Here is a 22,875-nt window from a genome sequence, read left to right as displayed (position 1 = left end):
GCAGAAACATTTGATTTCCGAAATTCCTAACCATCCTATGTTTGTTTCCTCCCATGTTTTAAGCTTTCTTCTCTCTCCTTTTGCTTTGAACCCTTAGGTGTCTGAAGCTCTCTTATTCTGTTAATGGCGTCCAACAACCCTCTTCCCGATCCAATGATATTTTCCGGTCAGTCCCATATCCCTCGTCGCCGGAAACATCGAAATTCAGCCGTCGCCGTTGCTTTTCGGCACAGAGCTGCACCCAAAAAGCACTCTGATAATAATAGCAATTCCCCTGTGAACTTTTGTGAAGGTTTACACAAAAGTGAGGCTTCTGCAAGGAAGCTCGCTGCAGGGTTGTGCCAGTTTAGGCTTATGGAAGCCTCAGAGGATGGCGGTGCTGATTTTCAAAATGCATCGTCTTTTCCATTGCCCATGTCTCCGGTATAATTAATGTCATATATTAGTGTGTATCTCTTTTCCTCTTTTTGTGTCTATGTTTTCTATTTAGAATATTCTTTGATTGGTTCGGTAAAAGCCCAAAATGGCAAAAATCAAACGTAAGTGTTTTTGGAAACTTTAGATTTCAGTATTTAGTGATGCATAGCCGAAAGCACGAGAAGATATAGAATAGTTAGTCTTGTGAGGCCAAAGCACACGCCTCTATTGTATGTAGTAAACTTTGTATGCTTTTTTTTATCAAGGAAAACTAACTAGGTAAGCAAATTTTACTGACTGGAAAGTTTAAAATTCTTGTTTATATAACAGTGAAGTGTTTTTTTTTTCTAGATCTGATCGAATTTTTTAGGGTTTCATTTTGATATTTATATGTTGAAGAAATAAAACCTAAGTTTAATATAAGAATCAGCATGCGTGTTTAATTTCTTATGATGGTACAACTTCAGCGAGTAACCTAGTTTAAACGTTTTGTTTTGGTTCGATCGCTTCTTCTTTCTTTCAGCTTAGGCTTCTTGTTTAACGTTTTATGATATTTTGGGTATTTTACATTTTTTTTAAAGACCAATTTCTTTTGATCCATCTCACAGTGTGCTAGTTTTGAATTTACGACTCAAAGTTTGGTTTAGGACAATAGCAATTTAAAATAACAAAAAAAAACCAACATTTTTACCCTATACTTTTTTATTTAACTGAGTTTTATCATTGACTATAGTTTATATTCTAGGTAAATTTGCCCCCTTCCTTTTTCTTATTTTCATTGTCTTATATGGCATCTCCCCGCACATGTTTGCTTCAGCTTGCTAACGGAAATGTAAAGATCACGCTTTCCCATCATCACAATACTGGAGAAAAATTTACAGAGATGAAAGATCGGCTAAGGAGGCCATTAACCATCTTGCGTTCAGGAAATGGAATTCAATGTGAGGTATGAATTACAAGCTCTTTATTATTTGAATGCATTGGCTATTTGAGACTGGAAGGCATTTTAGTATGGCTTGGATTGTGAAGTTCACCTTAGTTATCGATCTATTCCCAAAAGTTGCTCGTGTGGATGACTAAGCTTTGACATATTGGGTAGAGATTCTATATAGCTATTTTTTTACATGGTATAGGTTGGGATGGATTTATCCTTTGTCTTTACTCAGTTTGAAATTTTAATAGCATCCTTTTTAGATTTGAATCCGATTTAATCAAAATTTGATAATATATAGGACACATTAAGTTAACTCCGTTTATTGACAAAATAATCTTAACATTACACATAATTAACTTACAGAAATAATTAAGAATAAAACTAAAATTGTTTACAATATATAATTTAAAATAAATAATATTAGTATAAATATAATATCATAATATGCAAAATATTATCTATTAAGTCTTGAACTTATATTATTACATATACTTATTTCAAAAAACATATAAAATTTAAAAGAATAAGAAACACTGGTTCAGATTAGGATAACTCAAAATATAATCTGACTAATCTTCAAAATATACTAATCTAATTTTCAAAACCTGAACTTGTCAAATTAACACTGTAACAGGGTTGTATTTGTGGAATGAACTGGATCTGGAACATCCCGAGCTACTTTGATCGTAATTTAATCAATTTATGAATTAAAATAATAATATATGAACAGCTGGTTCATGAAAGGAAAAGTAAAAATGTTGTTAATATTTAAGGAAATATTTGATATGCAAAATATTATTTCGTTGCTAAAAATTATATCTTCTAAAAATCATGTTTTTATGAGAATCATGATTTCTAAGAATGTTATAAATATATTTGGTATGTTTAAAATAATCTCAAAAATATTTTATGAATATAACTAGAGCTTTTTCACTTTTATGAAAATTTTATATTATGACCCTTTCCATAGATATTTTTTTATTGAAAAACACAGTTTTAAAAAAAACTTTTTGAAACTGTCAGGGTTTATTTGATTCCAGAAAATATTATTTATTTAAAAATTTAATTATAAAATAGTCATCTTATTTAATGCAATTATATTGTTATTTTTAAAATTTATACAGAAAGCATTAAAAATAGAAAATAAAATATTATTTTTAGCATTTCCTCTATAATTATTTAAAACTAGTAAATAAAATAAAATAAAATGTCAATTTTTTTGTTAAAAGTGAAAAAGAAACTTTTTTTTTTTATAAATCAAACAACTCCTTAGTTTTCTTTTAATATTCTAATTTTAAAAAAAAAAATTCTACTAAACACCCATAAAAGTATTATGATGTATTTTAAAATTAATTCCAATTTAAATTTTATTTGTTTAAATTCTTAGATGTTATTAGAATCATGTTTCTAATCCTTAGTGAAGGGGACTAAAAACATGTTTTCTTTTTATTAAATATACAGATTAAAAATAAATAGAGAAGAAAATAAAAATATAATTTTAAGGATGAAAAGATATTTTCATCAAAGAAATAAATAAAATTGAAGTATATCATTTTAAAACGACAATGGATAGATTTTATCATCTATATATTTCTCGTACTCAGACCCTTACATACATGGGTAGCAATTTTATTATTTGGATATCTATATATTCAGGTAGGTTCAGATTCATTGCTTATATTTTAGTTAACTTAAATATATTTTGTATTCACAAACTAATAAAATATAATTACCATTATGTACTAATATAAATAAGAATAAATCAATAAAAATTGAATAAAAATAAAAGATTTAAATTAAATGAAAATATTAAAAAATATTATTATTCTTAATTATACGGCATTACAATAAAAAATTTAACCAAATTAAAAAATTATTTTAGAAAATGATCAAATTTTAATTACAAAATATAGATGATGGATTATATAACACGATAATCATGCTTGCAACTGTACTCACATCCGTAAAATTTTCTAGATAATTACTTATATCTATAGCCAAAGACCGATTTGATATGAAAAAATCATGAACTATCGTGAATAGCTTTTAACGGGCACCCATCAGATTTGATACGGATTATCGTTCATCACACGTTTCTCCTCATGACAACAATATTCAGATTTAAGCTTCTAATTTGTTAATTAATTTTTTGTGGGGTTGGCTCAGACTGAATCTTCTCTGCCAAATCTCAAATGTTCAAAAGAAGAGGCGAAAAAATGGAACCCTACTCTTAAGAATGAAGCATCCGATGAGTGTCCTATGATTCACAGCAGGAAGTGTGTTGAAGACGAAAAAATTGTTGGTGACTATGACTCTGTTATGACTACATTGTTAGAAGAACTCCTACGAGCTCAAAGGAGTATCAAAAAACTTAAAGCTGCACAGAAGGCTTCTAAGAAAAGAGTTAAACAATTTTTGCAAAATCTTGAAAAAGAAAAATTATTTTGGAAGCGTAGAGAATGCCAGAGGGTTGAAACAATGTTAAATGACTTAAAGGACAAGTTGGAGAGGGAAAGAAAAAGTAGGGAAAGGATGGAGTTATTGAATACCAAATTGGTACAGGAGCTAGCTAAAGCTAACTTATCTGCCAAGCAATTTATGACAAAGTACAAGAAAGAAAAGAAAGAAAGAGAATTGATAGAGGAAGTGTGTAACGAATTAGCCATGCAAATAGGGGAAGACAAAGCTAAGCTTGAGGGATTAAGTGATTCCATGAAAATTTGTGAGGAATTGGAAGAAGAGAGGAAGATGATGCAAATGGCTGAGCTATGGCGTGAAGAAAGTGTGCAAATGAAGCTAGTTGAAGCACAATGTGTACTTGAAGATAAATATAATCAAATGGTTGAGTTGATTGCTTTTCTTCAAACGTTCTTAAGATCAAAGGGTGCTGAACTAGACACCACAGAATTAGAGGACACTCAGTTGATCAAACAGGATATTGAATCAGTGAATATTCAACGTATTGTTGAGCTTTCATATGATTTCTCAAAGTCAGACAATATAGTTTCCATTTTTGAGGAGCTAAGAAAAGACAATATAGAAGAGGGGGTGAATAAACCAGATTCCCATCTCACTCTTACTAGCCCCTTACCCACAGCCCACATTGAAAGTCTTGATGAAGAAATGTTGAATAAAAACTCAACATTGCATGATAACTCAAGTCCCTCTAGCGATTATAATAAAAACTCCAATGGTGGAACTACGATTTCTTCAACACAATCTTCTCAACATAAAAGGTTTGGTGATGATCGTTATGAACAAAAGGAGTCTACAGGCTCAATAATTCAGAATGGAGGGATTACTTCTTCTCAATGTAAAAGTTCTGTTGAAGGTAGCTTCAAACACTCGGAATTGTTGGGACCAGGAAACTCTACATGTAACATGAACCCACATATACTTCGTGGGATGAAAGGGTGCACAGAATGGCCACGTGGAATACCAAAATCCAATTCCAAAGTCATTCCTTCTGAAAGAAAGAGTGAAAAACAAAAAATCTAGGTTTCTACAAATGCTTAAGCCGAAGACCTGAACAAGGCCAACTTTGTTTGTTTATGAATGAGCTGAGCTTGAATTTGCATATATTTGACTCGTTATAATTTGTGAGTTGGCTTGATTTTATTTTTGGCTGGATTTAATTATTTTTAATTAAATTTACGTGGACAAAAGTAGGTTAAGTTTCAAAATTATTTTGTATTGGATTTCATTCAAATTGAAACAATCAATTATCAATTCTAATCACATGCTTTCTATCCATATAGAGAGAAATTACTGCATAAAGATGAATAAAACCCTTTTGTGTTCTCATACCCAATATAATGATGAAAACTAAATATGAAAGCGCACCTTAGGTTTCTCTTTTTGGGTTTCTCTTCTGAAGAAGATAAAGAGAAAAAAGAACTGTAATTATACATGTTACTTGCTCTACAAATATGGAGCATAACCCTTATATTGGTAACTGTCATTAGTTACCCTAAAATTAATAATTATAATTTAGCTCCTCATCAAATTATAATATCACGAATGATGTCTATATAATTAACCTTTCATGACATATATGTCTTTAGCCATAAACTTATATTAATTATACCACTTTAATATTTTGGCTAATAAAATAATGGCCCTAATACATTATATATATATATATATATATATATATATAACCAAAATTGCTAACATTCCGAACTTGTAAGGCCAAAATTAATCAACTAATTAGATTGGCCAAGAATTACATTGACTAATTTGGATAACTCGTGAGCTTAAATAAGCCATTTTGAGCAAAGAAAATACGTTATATATATATATATCACTTTGGCTCAAGCCACTTCTAATAAGGGCATTTATGATTAATCTAAGTAACCATGGAAGCCAATTGACAACAATTAATAATAATAATAAATAAATAAATAAAAGAGAATAGAAAATAGAGACCTAACTAGTGTTGAGTCAAGTATCGAGTTTTGAAAATCAAACATACAAAGGACCATATTCCAGCCACCAAGATTTCCCAATTTAGTCTGCTGTATACTCAAATCCATCTTGTCCTACTCTAATGTTCTTTGCTTCCTCAGCTCTCCTTTAGTCTTCTCCTATTTTACCATTTGTTGTGTTAAAAAATACCAACAACCCCATGACATGATCCAAATCAATTCTAGATTCTAAAACAATTTACAAAATCAACTTGGACCGGCATATTGATCTATTATGACTCAATCAATTCACTCACATAAGCTAGCACTCGTCATTCTTGTTTTTTTTTTTTTTTTGGGGCAAAAATATTTGTCTTTGAGTGAGAACGAGTAAGAAGACTAGAAACAGAGACTGATATATATAAATCCTGAACCAGTAAAAATTAACTTTTAGGAAGTAGATACAGTATATATAAAGGTTCAGATGTTTTGGTTTGAATGAATAACACATGGAATAATGTGACATTAAAAAGAAGAAGTTATACAAACCAAAGAAACTGAGATTTAGCATCACACTTGCAGACAGCAATAATATCACCCCGGAAATTAATTGGATGGAAATTTCAAATATACCATAAAAACTAGTAAATATTAGGCAATAAATAATGATGAAAAAATACCAAACAAAATGTGAGATGTACATGACGTGCATGGACAATAAATAACGGGCACAAAGTTGGTGTAGTCATGTTAATGTAATTTTTAAAAAAAGAATAGGTAAATTGAATTCCAAAAAGTTACTAAAGTTAGAACATATCTCAGAGCATTTGTAAATATATTTTTGGAATAGTTCATCAACAAAATCCTCACATTATTATTTGAATTTATGAAACACGAATTCAGCCGTTGCTAAGTTAACTAATCTTTGTTGGTCACATCAATATAATTTTAAAAAATAACAGTTACAAATATTTAAAAATAAAAATAGATAATAAAATGTAAAAAAAATAGTGAACTTTTTAGACAAATACTAACTAATATTTAAGAATATCAATAAAGCTATCGAATTCTACAAAAATCACATAAAATGAAGTAAAAGAAAAAACAACGAACAAGTGTGCATTTAATAAATTTTAGGCAGAGAGATTTTATACACAACCTTAACCAATCTGACACAACTACAGGTTGGTTTGGATTCAGTGGTCAGGTGTGTATTTAATTAAAATTCTTGTGAAGTATTGAATTTAACAAGCATTAAAATAAATTTAAAAAAATTATCAATTTTATAATCATTATTTATATTTAAATAGTAAATTATTCATAAAAATCACATTTGAAAAATATAATAAGATTTAAAACACATTAAACTATAAATATTATACAATATGTCAACAAGAGACTCAATCCCAAAACTAAAACCCATTGAGTTGCAAAATATAAACATATAACGGATTGTGAAATGGAAAACCTAATATGTAAACCGAAAAATGATAAGTTTCTTGTTTTAAAATTTAATTATAGTTAATTACCTGAGCCAACTCATGTATTATAATTTAGTTTGAGTGTAACTAGTCATGATATTGATATACCGCTTAAAAAGTACTTTTAGATACATTAATTTTATATAAAATGATATTTTTATCTATAATAGTTATTGGTCGATGGAAGAAAATTTTATAAAAAATTGTTTTATTTGATTAAAAAATAATTTTTATAAATAATAATAGTGATAAAACCAAATATTTCTATCTTTTAAATTCTTTTAATTAAATTTAATAAATTTTTATTAATTATTAGTACAAAGTAAAAACACATAATATAAATCAATCCTATTATAGAGACAAATGTTACATAATCTATTTTTATAATAAATTACTAGTTGGAATATCTATGTCATGCCTGGATTTTTTTTATTTTTAATAATTATAAAGATATAATTAAAAGGAATATACATATTTTAATTAAAAATACATATTAAAATTATCACATTTTACTCTAAATAACTTATAATATTCAAAGTAGTGTAACATGGTTGTCGTGTATTTAATTATTTTGTCTATGTAAGGAATATTTATAGTCAGTTTAAGGTAGAAAATGCATTCTACTATTGATAACATCTTTCATATTAGTGTCATGACTTTTAAAACTATCTGTTATCTTTCTAAAAGTTTTAATTTTACAATCATGACATAAGATCCTTGAAGAACAGAGAAAAATATCTTTTCAAATACTATAAAAAAAAATATATCTTTTCAAATACTATAAAAGAATATATATCTTTTCAATAACTATAAAGTGTACTTTACACTTGTCTGCTTTTAAAAAATTCATTTGTATTAGAAATGTATCAGATCAAGATTAATTGTTCTTTTTCACTTTAATAAAAAATTCAAATTAAAATTTTAATTTTAGTTTTTTCATATTGATTTAAATTTAAATTTGAAACTTAAATTTTAACTTTTCTCCCACGTAATTTAAATTCAAAATTTTAAATTTTCTCTCATTTTAATTAATTAATTTTTAATTTTTAAATTTTAACCTTTGGTCAAAATGAAAATAAAAATATAATTTTAATTCAAACTTCAATCAATCAATGTGAGAAAGAAAGTAAAAATTAAATCATAATTTAAAATTTTTCTTAAAATAGAAAAATATTTAAATTTTAAATTTAAATTTGAACCATCTCAAGAGAAAAACTAAAATGTGCAGAATAAGATAAAGATGAGTAAACCCAGGTGTCAATAAAATGTGTCACATATCTTTTTAGTTCAATATGTTTCGAACACTATTAAATTCACTTATTTTTATAATTAATTTTTAAAATTGTATTATTGCAATAAAAAAGAGAAATGTTGTTTAGTACAAAAAAAATAAATTGACGAAACATACAAATAGTTACCTGTAATTTCAGTCAAACAGTAGATATTACATTTTTATTTATTTAACTCACATTTAACCAATAAAATTCATCCAAATGTATTTTATAAATCCGTACTAAATTTTGTGGTACTAAATAGCAATGCTCATAAAAAAAAGCCATATAACGGGCCATCCATATATAAAAGCTAAATTATAATCGAACAAAAGTGTGTATAAATTAAACAAAATGACAAGAAAAAAATGTAAAATAAGTAAAAAAAAAAAAAGGTGACATCAATTCATTCTTTTACGTTGTTATACGCAAGATTCACTTTGTTTAAGTTCAGATTATCATGACTATAAAAATCACACACTCTCCACCTCTACAAGAAAATACAAGCTGAAAAAACATGGAATTTTTTATTTTTTTAAAAAGAAAAAAGCTGGGTTGCTTAAGTAGTTGGATTTTGTACAAGTACAAACCAAAACCTTTCCGAAAATGTTCATTGTTCAGTACACCATCACCACCTTCGATCGATCTCATCAATTAATTAATTAACCTCGGGAATACTACGTAGCACAGGCCTCCACGTCCTATGATAGCCATCATGTACATGGTGCTCGTTATTCACGTAGTCTCTGGCCTTCATCAAGCGAACCAGAACTTGTTCTGCAGAAGAACCATGTCCTGCACCTACTTCCTCAATCTCTCTACCACCCAACAACTCCACCAGCTCCTTCTTTGAGATCTTAATCTTCACTTTCCCATTGGCATCGGTAGAAGCTTTCAGCGCACCCGAAAGCCTCTCCTTCTCTACGTTCCCCAAACTCAACCCATCAACTTCATCAAACACCTTTGAACTGATCTTTCTCTTATGCTTAGACGACAAAGAACCCCAATCATCACCACCCCAATCCATTGACGACACCGTCTTGCAACAATTTCCCATATAGTAATATATAAATGAATGAATTTATATGTGTTGCGAAAGATGGCTGCTAATGTATCCTTAGTGTAGGTTGAAGTTAGTGAAAATGGAACAATGAAGAGATTTATGAGTGGTGAGACTTGGGAGATTTATAAGGGTGTAGCAAGAGAAGAGGGTAGTACATAATAGGGAAATTGATTTTTGGTTCTGAATTTTGAATTGGATCAATTCTTAACCCATGTGACAGCTAGATCTAGTCTTTCATATCTACAATGTTTGTGGCAACTGGAGATCATATACTTTATTGACCAAATGGTATGATTTTAGCTATGCATGTGCCGTGTAGGAACCAGATAAAGGATTTATTACATGATTTGGCCCCAAAGAGGTGTGAAATGGGAACAGCATCGCCAGGATAGTGCGGAACGTGCATATACAATTTGTTTTTTTGGTCTTGATCACGCAATCTGCCATTGGAATCTTGAAGTTTGGCTATTACTAGGCTTGTGGACCTTGGCGTGTGGGCTTAGAGTTCATTTAGTTAATTTATGGATGAAAATTTATTTTTTGCACCTTTTAATATAAATTGATAAATTTTCATGATTAAATTTAATTGAATATTTATTTTAATTATATTTAATAATTTAATGAATATTTTTATATAAAATGATTATAAAAAATTATAATTTTAAAATAAATATAATTATATTTGATTATATTTCATTTTATTTAAAATAATAAAAAAAAAATTAAGAATAACTCCACTCCTTCTTCGTTAATGGATCTTGTTGTGGGTGAAATAATTTGAGGATATTTTTAAACACCGAAGAGTTGTTCAATAATGTTTTCGTTGGTAATTAAAATACAAGTCTTTGGGGAAAAAAAAAAAACATGTTGGGATCAAACCAAGAGAAGAAACGACCACCACGCATCAATATTCTAGAACGAAAATTATAATGCCCATAGGAAGATATATCTAGATTCAACTTTGCTGACATACCAACATTAAACCAAAAAAAAAAAAAAAAAAAGTATATTTGTTGACCTATGTTTAAGTATATAATAAAAATTAATAAATAATTATAAAAAGTGTCTTCATTTAATATTATTAATGTATTAAATTCTATAGCTTTTAATAAATATTATTATATATTTTATTATATACAATTAATCATATATTTAAAAAATAAAAAAATACCGACATATGCGGTGTTTATAAGTAAAGGCAGAACAGTGACCTAGCTCTGCTGTAGAGCACTGTGGTCGGTTGGAGGTTAAACGCATGCATTCGGTCTTAAACGTAATGAACAGTGTATTTGATGCTGCTTAGAAACATGAATGTTCTTCATCTCGTTATCCATCATTACCTGGAAAAAAACAAATCATCTACGACATTATATGATAATCATACGAATCCTCGATGCCTTGAGATTCAGATAGAAAAAAGCACCGACTCAGGGAATTTAATTTTTTTCTTTGACCATTATGTTTTGTTTCTCTGCATCTGCATCTGCATGCACCCAAGGTAGTTAGCAGAAAGAAATTTCATGAGATAACGCAATCTATTTATGAAGAATAATTTCCTAATTACGTCGGCCATTTGTTAATCTATGTCTGTATAATATATAAAATGAATTGATATACTTATTATTTTTATTATTCAGACTTTAATTTAAAATATAAGATTTTTTATTTAATAATGATTCAAAATAAATTTTATTAACTAAGAAAATACTTCTTTTAAAAGGTTACTCTATTATTATATTAAATCGTGTATTATATTAGTACTCCTTATTGTACTAATGTCATGTTTGATATTAAAAGTTTTGAATAATTTTTTTTCATTCATTTTAATAAGACGATGCTAATAGAAAGATTTTATAATATTTTAAACATTTAAATACAAATGTTAAACTTTAAACTATAAAAATCATGCCACTTTTGTTTCTATTTATCTATTGAGAAATAATTTGAACCGCCTTATTCACTTATGTTAATGATACTTGTCAAATGAATTTAAATATATGAAAAATAAAAATGTTAATATAGATATGTAATAAAGTATTTATATTAATTTTTATAAACTAAAAAATTTATTTCAAAATATATTTATTTATAATTTATATGGTGTTGATTTTTCTTTCGTGGTCAAATTTCCCTTATCAAGACTTTTAAATCTTCATATTTTAATCAAATTTTTCATCTCCAATAATTATTATGTGTATACTTACTTTTTTTTATCTTCTTCTAATTTATTAAAAATGTCGATTTTGTTCTATTCTTGAATTGGAAAAGTATGCCCATTTAACTAGTGAAGAGAGTTAGTAATACATTTTGACATTTTTTTTTTCAATTGGATAAATATATTTTTAAATATATCATAAGTCAAACTCAATAAATAAAAAATAAAACCCATATAAAATTTTCATAATTTTAATTAATAATAAAAGTGTGTTTCAAACGTCATCAAACACATTTTTCGATGGTCAATTGCCCACAAATCCAAACAACCATCCCACACTAATCTAATTTCAACCTATAATGTGTGAAATCATCCACTGTTTTATCTGACTGATTTCCCTTTGCCTCCGTCACAGTTATCAGGATATCGACTAGAAGCAACATAATATTATATGGATTGACATATATGTTCTATCCATTTATACAAAAAGTTAAGAGTCCATCAAAATTTAACGTAACTCGACTATTGTATATGGAAATTCTTAAGTTCAAGCTACACTATAGATCCCAAAAACACAAGCCCCATGTCTCAAACAACCAACCCTTCCGAATTTCATAATCAGTTTATTCTCATGTCCTATTCCCTTTGCTTTTCATTTGATTAATTTTCTAATAAAATTTGATCCAAAAATTGACCAACCACATGAACTCATTAATTTTTGATTGAGTTGGTTTGAGATTCGTAAAACAATTTGTAAAACTCGACCAAAACCATTGCATTTAATTTATTTAGACTCGACTATTTTTCTAAAACAAACCCAACGCCCCTATATACCCACCATCTTACCAAGGGCGCTGATCTTTTCTTTAACATGCATATCTTTAAAATAAATAATAGAAACATACAACTCCCAGTGGGGTGATTTAAACAGCGTGTAAGTGAACTTTATGAGCAGAACAATCCAAAAATTCTATATTTTTTTATTAGGACTTTTAACTTTTCTTTTCTTGTAAACTTAGTAATGAATCTAATATAGAGTGCCAATGGTCCATTAAACGATATAATTTTGAAAAAAACAAAACAAAACAAAAAACCCGTACCGCAAAATTGTTAATAAATTTTCTACCAACACCTGTGTAAATTAATATAGCTAGTCTCAAATGTGTTTCTTTTGAAGATTGAGCTAGCAACCCATTATTTTAACGCGTTTTAGTAAATATGTTTTTATTATTAATTAAAATTTATTAAAAATTATATAAATCACTTCTCTCTTACTTTTTTTTTTTTTCAAATCAATATTTCTCTTTTGTATTTTTTTTAATTTTCAATAAATTTTATCTAATAGTAAAAAAAATGTATTGCTAGCTTTCTTTGTAGATATAAAGTGCAGGTTTGATCAGCTGGGGTATTCAGGCATTAAGAAATTACATACTCGTAAGCACAAATCAATAGCTAACACTTCGGGTAGTATTATTACGTCAAATTTTACTTTATAATTTGTCAATTAAGAAAGCAGGGAGTAGAGCGCTCTTTAAGATATATTTAAAAAATTATTATTTTAAAACTATTCTTAAAAAAAAAAATTAGAGAATGATTCTTTATTAATTATTTTCTAAAGTTATATTCTAAAATTATTTATAAAGAGTTGTTATATACTAATCACTTTTTAAAGTTATTGTTGAAGAGCATTTATGTGTTAATCGTTCTTCTATATTAAAATTTTAAAATGTTTAAAAAATTTTATTTTATAAATGAAACAAGTTCAACTTACACCTATGAATCTTTTTATTTTTTTTGGTTGATAAAGTTAGTTTTCTTTTTGTTTGTAAATTCTTTTTGTTTTTTCTATGATAATAAAGTTTGTGTTTTTTATAGTTTTGTTTATTCTTTTTTTCTTTTCTTTTTTCTCTATTAACAATTAAATTTTTTATTCATTTTTTTCTCTATTTATTAATATTTAGTTCATGCAGATATAGATTATTTTGTTAACATAACATACGAACTTGAATTTTAACGTACAAGGCAACAAATTAATTTTAATTTAATTTATAATAAAAATAAAGAAATTTCGAATGTCAAACATATCAATTCAATTTTAAACATAATAATAAATTAATTTGATTTGTAATAGAAATTTTATAAAAAAAATACAAATTTTAGATTCATAGTTTATACACATACTTTATAAACAATTACATAAATCGTTAATATTTATTTTGAATAATAATACTTATTAAAGCGATTTGAATCACTTTCTAAAATAATGCGAAATTTTGTAGTGTGTAAATCTCTTACCATACTCTTAAAATATTTTAGAATTCTTATCATACCAAAAAATCATAGGGACCCTAATGATTAGAAATGAAAGAGTAAAATATTTAAAAAAAACATACACACACATACACACAATGTTTAACAGTTAATTGAAAATTAATGTAATAATGCATACATTTACCATAATTTTTAATATATATATATATATATATATATATATATATATTATGAGAAAGAGATCTTTTTATATATTTTTTCCATCTATTACTTTAAATTTATAATTTTTATTTTATTTCTTGTATTATTTATTATAATTTTTTTTATCACATACATTTGACATCTAAAATAAGATATCAGTGAATTATTTCCCAAACAAAAAACTTGCAGGATTGTTGTATGATGCAAGAATACTTCCCGCTCCAAATGGTTAGCAAACCATCAACAATTACTAATATATTACATTTTTTAAATATCAAATCATAGCTGTGCTAAGTATAAAAAAATATACATTACCTTTTTTACTTTTTTTTTTCTTTCTATCTGTTACTTTCCTTTACTCATTTAACACCCATTTAATGAATATCAAGGTATATTATTATTATTACCAAAATATATGTTTCCATCTCATTAGCTAAACGTTAAATTATAAAACTAAAATATAACAGGAACTGGATGAGAATCATGCATGCGCGTTCTTGATATATAGGTTTCGTCACTTTTTCATGCATAAGAATTTGTATTGTAAAGTAATTAAAAAAAAATAAAAAATCTGATCGAACCAACCAAAGGGATTACACCCCGTGCAGTATTTTGCGGGACACTAGATGATCCTATTCCAACAAAATTCATTTTTTTTTTTAAAAGACTTTTAGGTGATTACGGGCATCTTCTACTAAGTAGAATAAATTTATACTAATTAATTAACGTGTTTAGTGATTTTCTTTTTGAAAAATTTTATTCTTGGTCTGAAATTCGAGATCGTTAAGTGTTTTTAAGCCCAAAAAACGCAAAATTATTTGTCACTCTCAGTTCGTGACTGTTGTAAGAAAATTTTGCAGATGATGAAGTTTAAACATAGGAATTATTGCTAAATAAATTAGCACACGTGTGAACACAATAAAACTTTAGATTGTACCAACCGTTCATGTTCCATTTTGGAAGATTTAATTTATCTAAAATAAACTCACAGTACACAATAGAGTAAAAAGATATAATTATTAATTAAACTCCTTTCTTTTCATATTCTCTCTGATCATTTTATCCAATCTTTTCTCAAGATTACAGTTTTTAGAACAAGTTAATTTTTCTTTTTTGGGTATAGCTGATCGATCAAGCCAGGGTACTACGTCTTTCTTTCTGGCATTCCACAATCTCTAACTCCTTTAAGAGAGAAGAATAAAAACACGCAATAAAGATAAAAAGGGTGAGACAAGCACGGCTAACTTGGCCTAGAATCTACCTATAAGAATCCAATGACCCGCTAAACACTCCGTATATGCGTGTATACAGGCTAGCAAAGGACTTAGTTAAATTAAAATATCACTTACCATATGGTGTTTTTCTAAAGTGAATCTCACCTTTAGTTCCTTTGTCTTTTCATATTCTTTCTGTTTTTCTTAGGCATGCGAGTAATTGACGAACGTTGCTGTTGATTGTTTCGTTCTTTTCCTTTTGACCCTATCCTCTTTTTTTACCGTTGATAGAAAATAACAGAGACAGAAGACAATTACAATTCCTTCAATTGTCAATACAAATTCTGCATATTCTTAAGCTGCTAACCATGAAAACAATCCATTTTATTTTACACAACTTCTAATCTCTGGATTAATATTGTAACGCAGTCTTTTCTCTTTAAAATTAAATATTTTTATCCAATCTTTTTTTAATAAATCTTTAAATTAGTCTTCAAGAACGTACAGATCAAATATTTTAATTTTTGGATATTAAAATACCTAATTAGTTTTTGACTTTGCAAAATAACATATATTTTATTTTTCTTAATGTTAAATGACAATAAAAAATAGAATAACCTAAAATTAATTTTTATAAAGTTAAAAATTAATATCATCATAGCTTAGGTATCCAAATAATGCAATCTCAAGTATTAACTACTAATAGTTAAATAAGTATTGCATCTATTGATGTAAATCTGTTGATGATGGTTTGTTATATTAAGTGTTAGTTTATTTAGTTTAACCTTTCTTTTTTGGTTTTCTGTTATTGTTAGTTAGTTTCAGCTGCTCATGTGTATCAGTGTATATATATAAATATCTTCCTTTATATTAAGAGATGCAATATACAGTTTGTTTCCTATCATTCATAATTCATTCTTTCTATTACATTGCTGATATACTTACTGCAATCTTTTTTCTCAACACCAAGATTTTCGGGACAAGTTTGCTTTTTGGGTCATGTAATAACTGGGATATTTACTCCAATCTTTTCTCAATATCTCGTTTTTGGGGTTTACTCTTAGGATAGAGCTGATCGATCAAGCCAGGGTACCACTGCTTTCTTTTTCGTATTCAACCTTTAAGCAAAGAATAAAATCCCACAATAAAGATAAAGAGGTGAGAAGCACTGTTAAGTTGGCCTATAATCTAGTATATAATTTTAAGAATCCAATGACCCTCTAAACAATCTGTTTGTATATATATATATATATGTGTGTGTGTGTACTAGATAGCAAAGTACTTACTTAAATTAAAAGATCACATATAGTGTGTTGAGTGTCGGAGTGAGTAGCAAGTGAGAGAGACATGGGGAAGAAAATAGAGATAGTAGAGACTAGCTTCACAGCGTTTGATAGGAAAATGGAAAAGCCTCAACATGCTGTATTGAAGGAAGATTGGAAAGCCTTCAAGAAATTCTTCGAGCAAGACAACAAAGCATTGTTGGAGCCTATGGACTTGGACAAGAACACCGCTATTCACGTGGCCACACGCTCCGACAAACCGCAATTACTGGCAGAGTTGCTGGACATGCTGCCCATAACCGACAGGTGGCATGCACTGAGGCGGAAGAACGTTCACCGAAACAACGTTCTTCACCACGCCGTTAATTTCACGGACAACGTTGGAATATTGGACATGATACTCAAGTACGAGAATGAGGTGCCGCCACCACCGGGTGATCAGATTGATGAGTCAGAAGAAAACGGAACGCCGTTGCTTGAGATGAAAAATGATTTAGGTGAAACCCCCCTTTACAGGGCTGCTAATGCTGGCAACCTAAAGATGCTCCAGCACATGGCCAAATGTGTTGAGGATATTCAGGTGCATTTTGTCAGAGGCGACAAACTTCCCATTCTTCACATTGCTATTGTTGGTCGACACTTAGGTACCTCTCTATGTGTGTTCACTTTTTATCCCTATATTTTACTTTAAATGTTGCTGAAATTTATTAGTACTCATATGATACATTAAAAGTTGTTTTAGTAACTGGTAAAAGTAGGGTGTTCATGTCTACCGCAAACCCAACTCGTCAGAAATTGAACGGATTAATTCACGAAAACGGGTATGATTAAGTGTACGTTTCACGTAAGCTCATAAATTTAAGTTTAAAGACGTAAATATAAATTTAAAATTAATAAATTCTGTGTTACCTTTAAAAATTTTGCATATCTCTTGAATATTCTATTATTTATATTTGTGTGTAATGTTATTTTTTTTATTATTGTTTCTTAATTATTATTATTCATAAAAATTCTTTCGTTAAAATCATATAAATCAATTAAAAAAACATTAGATTCGTATTATGATCACAATAATTCAAAAATAACTTTTAATCAAAGTCTAAAATTCTCTGATTAAAAACTGTTAAAATCATCACTTATATATTTAATGAACAGAAAGATTTTAAATTAATAATATTTAGACACACAATTAAATAATAATTTTATTTAATAATAAATTATATATAATAATATATATTTTGTATAACTTACTACATGTTTCTTTTTTATTTGTATAATTATTTAAATATGATACTCATAAAAGAATTTTGAATATCACAGCACACACCTTTAAAATTTGTACAAATGTTTTTTATAATTTTATAATATAATTTATTTTGGTTTTAAATTTGTGGTTAAGTAAATACAGTAGATTATAACTTTTGTATTAAATTTAAAAACTTATACTATATTTTTTTACAAGCTTATTTTTAAACAGTTTTATAAAATTAAGTTGGTCTAAACTTCATTTTAGAGATCTTCACTCAAAAATAGTAAACACCCTTCAGTGAAATTAAGTTGTCTTACATTTCTAAAAATAAATAAATAAATGGGATCAACGGTGTTAGTATTGCTCTACATTATAAAGTTATACATTTTAATTTTGGTTATTGAACATTATTTTTTATTTTCCGGCGCAGATGTAGCCGTTTGGTTAATGAAAGTGGATGAAAGACTCGCTGATGCAAAGGACCAAAGGGGATTGACAGGTCTTCAACTGTTATCCAACATGCCCTTTATTTTCAGGAGCTGTTGCCGCCTGGGAAACGCAAAGTCTATCGCATACTCTTGTATTTTTCTACCCCCCGTACTTCACGTTTTGTTTAATTATTAACTTTATTTTATACTACTTACGACTAAAAATTGTTCTTCGTTAGATTTCTTATCTACTGATATTTCTTACATTTTACACACGATATATATGAAACGACTTGATAATTAATGTGAGAGTGAGATCTTTAATGGCAAGATCTATAACTTGATTAGTCTATTTGGCTCCAATTAATGAACGACAGTGCTTCCTGATGAATATTATGAGTTTGAAGATTATGCTGAAAGCGTCAGGGTCATCAGAAGTGAGAGCGATTTAGAAAGTGGAAAAGATAAAAAGCTACCAACCTCAGGTACTTTATGGGGAAGTACAAATGCAAATTTTTAAGGTATACATGTAACATTTAACATGTAGAGTGTAGATATGAATATCAAATTCCTAATGAAGCAAATATCACAAAATTGCAGGATTTTCCAGAATCAATCATGCAGTCTGGAAACGTCTTGCAAAAGGTACAAAACAGTTAATATACTTCTCTTTTCACTTATTGGATGCGTGAGTAGCTAGAACCTTAGTGTGCTAATTAATTAATCGGTTAACATGTGTATAAATATGTACCGCCTGAAATTTTTATTAAAATAACAAGATGTCACTTCAAATACTATAATTTAATAAAATTTATTATTTTTTAATTTCTTAACAGGAATCACGTTAAAAAAAGTTGTTAAGCTTCTTTAACGTTAATTACATGCAGAATGGGATGCGGTTGATCGTCTTTGGCAGTTAAAAAGGCAGCACAAGCTAGCTGAGTATCTAGCTGACTTGTTAGTGCAGAAAGATTACTCATGGCATAAAACTTGTAATGAGAAACAGCGAACAGTGTCAGTATTGCCAATTATTAAGCCCATAAATGTGACTGCAAGGACGAAACGGGTGAATGAACTGAAAGAGACGCAATCTACGCAGCAAAGCAGGCGTACTTACAGCGACTACACACCGCTGTTGTTGGCAGCAGAGGCAGGAATCGTAGAAATCGTTGAAAAAATCATTAACATGTTTCCCGAAGCTATAAATCATGTTAGTGAGGATGAGCTGAACATACTGCATGTAGCTGTGAGAAACCGTCAATTGAAAATTTTTAAGCTTATAAGGAAATATGGTGCATTGAGATGGTTGGGTGATCGCATAAGTAATAAAGGTCGCACTCTCTTGCACCAAGTGGCTAGGATGGAATACTACAAAGGAAGTGATCAAGCAGGCTATGCATATGAACTCCAAGATGAGTTGCGATGGTTCGAAGTAAGCACTCACCCTTTTAAATTTAAATTTCTCAGCATATTGCCGAGTTATTGAAATCTTATAAAAACATACTTATTACCCAGACAAAACAATTTCCATTGAAGGCTACTTTTTTTCATCTTATCATCGCATTATACTTCTAGAATAATTTTTAACTCGTTTTTAAGAAAGAGATAAAAATAGAAATCAAGAGAAATCAAAGAAGGTAAAAACTGTGGAATAATCATCATGTTCATTCCAGTTTTGGGTGCAGAAGGAAAAGAAGAAAAAGATAAAAACAATAAATGTAATTAATGATGTAGAAAGGGAAAAAAAAAAAAAAAAAGAGATCCACGATTTCATACGATAATAAAGATATAAAAAAAATAAAGTAGAAAGAGGTTAAAAAAAAGGTGAAAATTATGTACTATTATGCAAATACTATTAATTATAAATTAAAATTAGTTTAATTTTACTAAAATATTTGTATATAATACTATCGTAAATTACTAATATAAAATTTTAAATTTGATTAATATACATGTTAACAACACCTAAAGAATTGTAACCAAGTTTTTTTCATAAAAATACGGTACGTGTATAGATATGTTGATTCTTCTGTTACAAGTAAAAGAGAAAATATTAATGGCTACTGGATATCATAAAAAAGAAAATGTAGGAACGGGAGGACAGATTCAAGTGCAAAGTTGATAGGTAACACGCTTTTACGTCATTATTAATTCACTTAAAAAACACGCCCTTAACAGTTTGCTACCATATATTTGTATGCGCAGCGAGTGAAGAAGCTAATTCCAGCTCACCTAATGATGCATTGTAACGAGGATAACCTAACAGCAAAAGAGCAATTTGAGATAGAGCATGCTGACATGTTGAAGGACGCACAAGATTGGATAAAGGAGACAGCTCAATCATGCTCTGCAGTTGCAGTGTTGGTGGCCACCGTAGTGTTTGCAGCAGCCTATACAATCCCAGGAGGAACGGACGCAAGAGGCATCCCCATATTTCTTCACTCTCCAGTTTTCCTCTTTTTCACTATCATGGATGTTGTGGCCCTTGCAAGCTCACTTGCTTCAGTTGTGATGTTCCTTTCAATCCTCACATCCCCATTTGAGATGTGGGAATTCTACAAGTCTCTCCCTCGAAAACTCACCCTTGGATTCACATTGTTGTTCTTCTCATTGACCACTACTATGCTATCCTTCAGTGCAACCATTTTGCTCACAATTCGCTTGGAGTCTGACAAATGGAGTTCGAGTTTGATATATAGTGCAGCCTTTTTTCCTGTCTCAATATTCGGGTTGTTGCAGTTCCCCTTTTATATTGCAATCAAAGACAAGCTAATGCTGTTTTTGAAGAAATTTAAGAAGATGATTCCGAGGTCGGGTGCAAAAGCAAAGAAAAGAAAGTATCGTGTCTTCGAGCGTTGAAGCTTCTCCTTCTACCTTTGTGGGGTTGATTTTTTGTATTTTGTGTGTACTGTTTTGATACTCTTTGCTTTGTGCGTGTTTGGTCAGCTAGGTCGTCCATCATAAAATTGAATTATTTTTAAAACCAAAAATTTCATGCCGTTTTCACACCAATATAATGATGTTCTACTGGTTAATTAATAAAGTTTATCAATTCAACAATGAACCATTAACATAATGATACGAATTGATACTATTGTATGAAAGTAATTTTATATCTTCGAACAATATCTTTTTACTAATTTTTTAATACTTTGTATAAAATTTGATCTAAAGAAAGAGTAAATGTATTTAACATGTTAAAACTATCTATCTATCTATATATTTTATTCATTTATAAATAGGATTATTGTTTTAAAAAAATTTAAATTATCTCTATCATATTAGCTATTATAGTAAAATTATCAAGAGAAAACTATTCGTTTAGTTCATTCCTTATTTATTTACATTAACCATTAAAGACTAATTAAAGAAATAAAATAAATATTATTTAATAAAAATATTGTATTAAAAATATAAAAATATTTTTTCCAATAATTAAAAATGTTTTATAAGATGTATCAATTAGTTTTGATTATTTTTTTAATTCGTTAATATGATCCTATCTTAACAATATTAGTATTTTTATTCAGTAGTGGTTAGGGGCCATGAGCTGCCTCCTTTTCCTGTTCTGTAGCCTCGCAAACGTGGTCTGCATCTGTACTGTGATGTACGTTTAGTTTTAACTTATCATAATTATTCAAAATCCCTATCTTCAAAATCTTTACAATATTTAGTTGCAAGCTACACACGCATGTACAAAGAATATTACGTTATTCAAAATTAGTATATTGGATGAGACAAGTATTCCAAATGAGTATCACCTTAACATAAAACTTAATTTTAGTTTAATTTTTATAATTGTAATTAAATTATTTACTTTAAGGGGTAGATCAAATGATGATAAATTCGTTAGTTGATGAAACCCTTTAATACACACAGTTTACTTGTTTGTTTATTAATTAATTGTTGAATTGTCATTAGTAATTATCATTTTTTTCAAGAATTTTTAGCTCATAACAATTCATATTATTAATTCGGTAATTATTTAAATAAATTAAAATAATTTCATTATACTGAGCTTCAGAAAAAGCTTACTTGAAAAATATATATAAATGAGAAGTTATTTTAATTCTGTATAAATTTTCTTAAATGTCCTTTAACTACTATAAAAAGGATGATATGTAAAATATTTTTCATTAAAACTAACTAATAATCATGCTATCCTGTATTTATAAATGTTCCAGAAAATTAAATAAAAATTTAAAATTTAAAATAAAATAAAATTTGTATACTTTTAAAAATAAAGAGACTTAGTTAGTTTTTAAAAAATAAAAGATCAAAACCACACATAAACTAAATTAAAAAATACAATTAAATTTTACATTTATATTGAACATGTTTCAAAGAATGAACATATTATTTAATTTTATATTAAAACATCTTAAATTTTAAAATGAAATATTGATTTTTTAAATATTTCCATTTTATATTTCCTAACATTTGCTGAGTAAAATTCACAGTTGAAAAGGATCAAATGAGAATATACGCTTGCGTCTAATCCA

General features: G+C 28.2%; 3 protein-coding genes across 3 annotated transcripts; 2 read left to right on the top strand and 1 right to left on the bottom strand.

Moving 5' to 3' along the window:
- Window positions 1-123: 123 nt before the first annotated feature.
- On the top strand, window positions 124-4,849 carry LOC113852181. Its single transcript, XM_027482422.1, has 3 exons — window positions 124-423; window positions 1,235-1,363; window positions 3,518-4,849. Exons 1-3 carry the CDS (start codon window positions 124-126, stop codon window positions 4,847-4,849), a joined length of 1,761 nt encoding a protein of 586 aa, XP_027338223.1.
- A 4,318-nt stretch (window positions 4,850-9,167) lies between these two features.
- Window positions 9,168-9,566, bottom strand: LOC113852180. The gene has a single exon (XM_027482421.1). It carries the CDS (start codon window positions 9,564-9,566, stop codon window positions 9,168-9,170), a length of 399 nt encoding a protein of 132 aa, XP_027338222.1.
- Window positions 9,567-16,760: 7,194 nt separating this feature from the next.
- Window positions 16,761-21,232, top strand: LOC113852179. The gene is made up of 6 exons (XM_027482420.1): window positions 16,761-17,340; window positions 18,376-18,444; window positions 18,751-18,858; window positions 18,974-19,018; window positions 19,261-19,805; window positions 20,579-21,232. The coding sequence occupies exons 1-6, from the start codon at window positions 16,761-16,763 to the stop codon at window positions 21,230-21,232; spliced, it is 2,001 nt and encodes a 666-aa protein (XP_027338221.1).
- Window positions 21,233-22,875: the final 1,643 nt, after the last annotated feature.

Source organism: Abrus precatorius, unplaced genomic scaffold (genome assembly GCF_003935025.1).
Source record: "Abrus precatorius isolate BTA unplaced genomic scaffold, Abrus_2018 Scaffold10, whole genome shotgun sequence".
NCBI lineage: Eukaryota > Viridiplantae > Streptophyta > Magnoliopsida > Fabales > Fabaceae > Abrus > Abrus precatorius.
The sequence above is the reverse complement of the archived record's forward strand: the minus strand, read 5'-3'. Positions and strand labels throughout refer to the sequence as shown.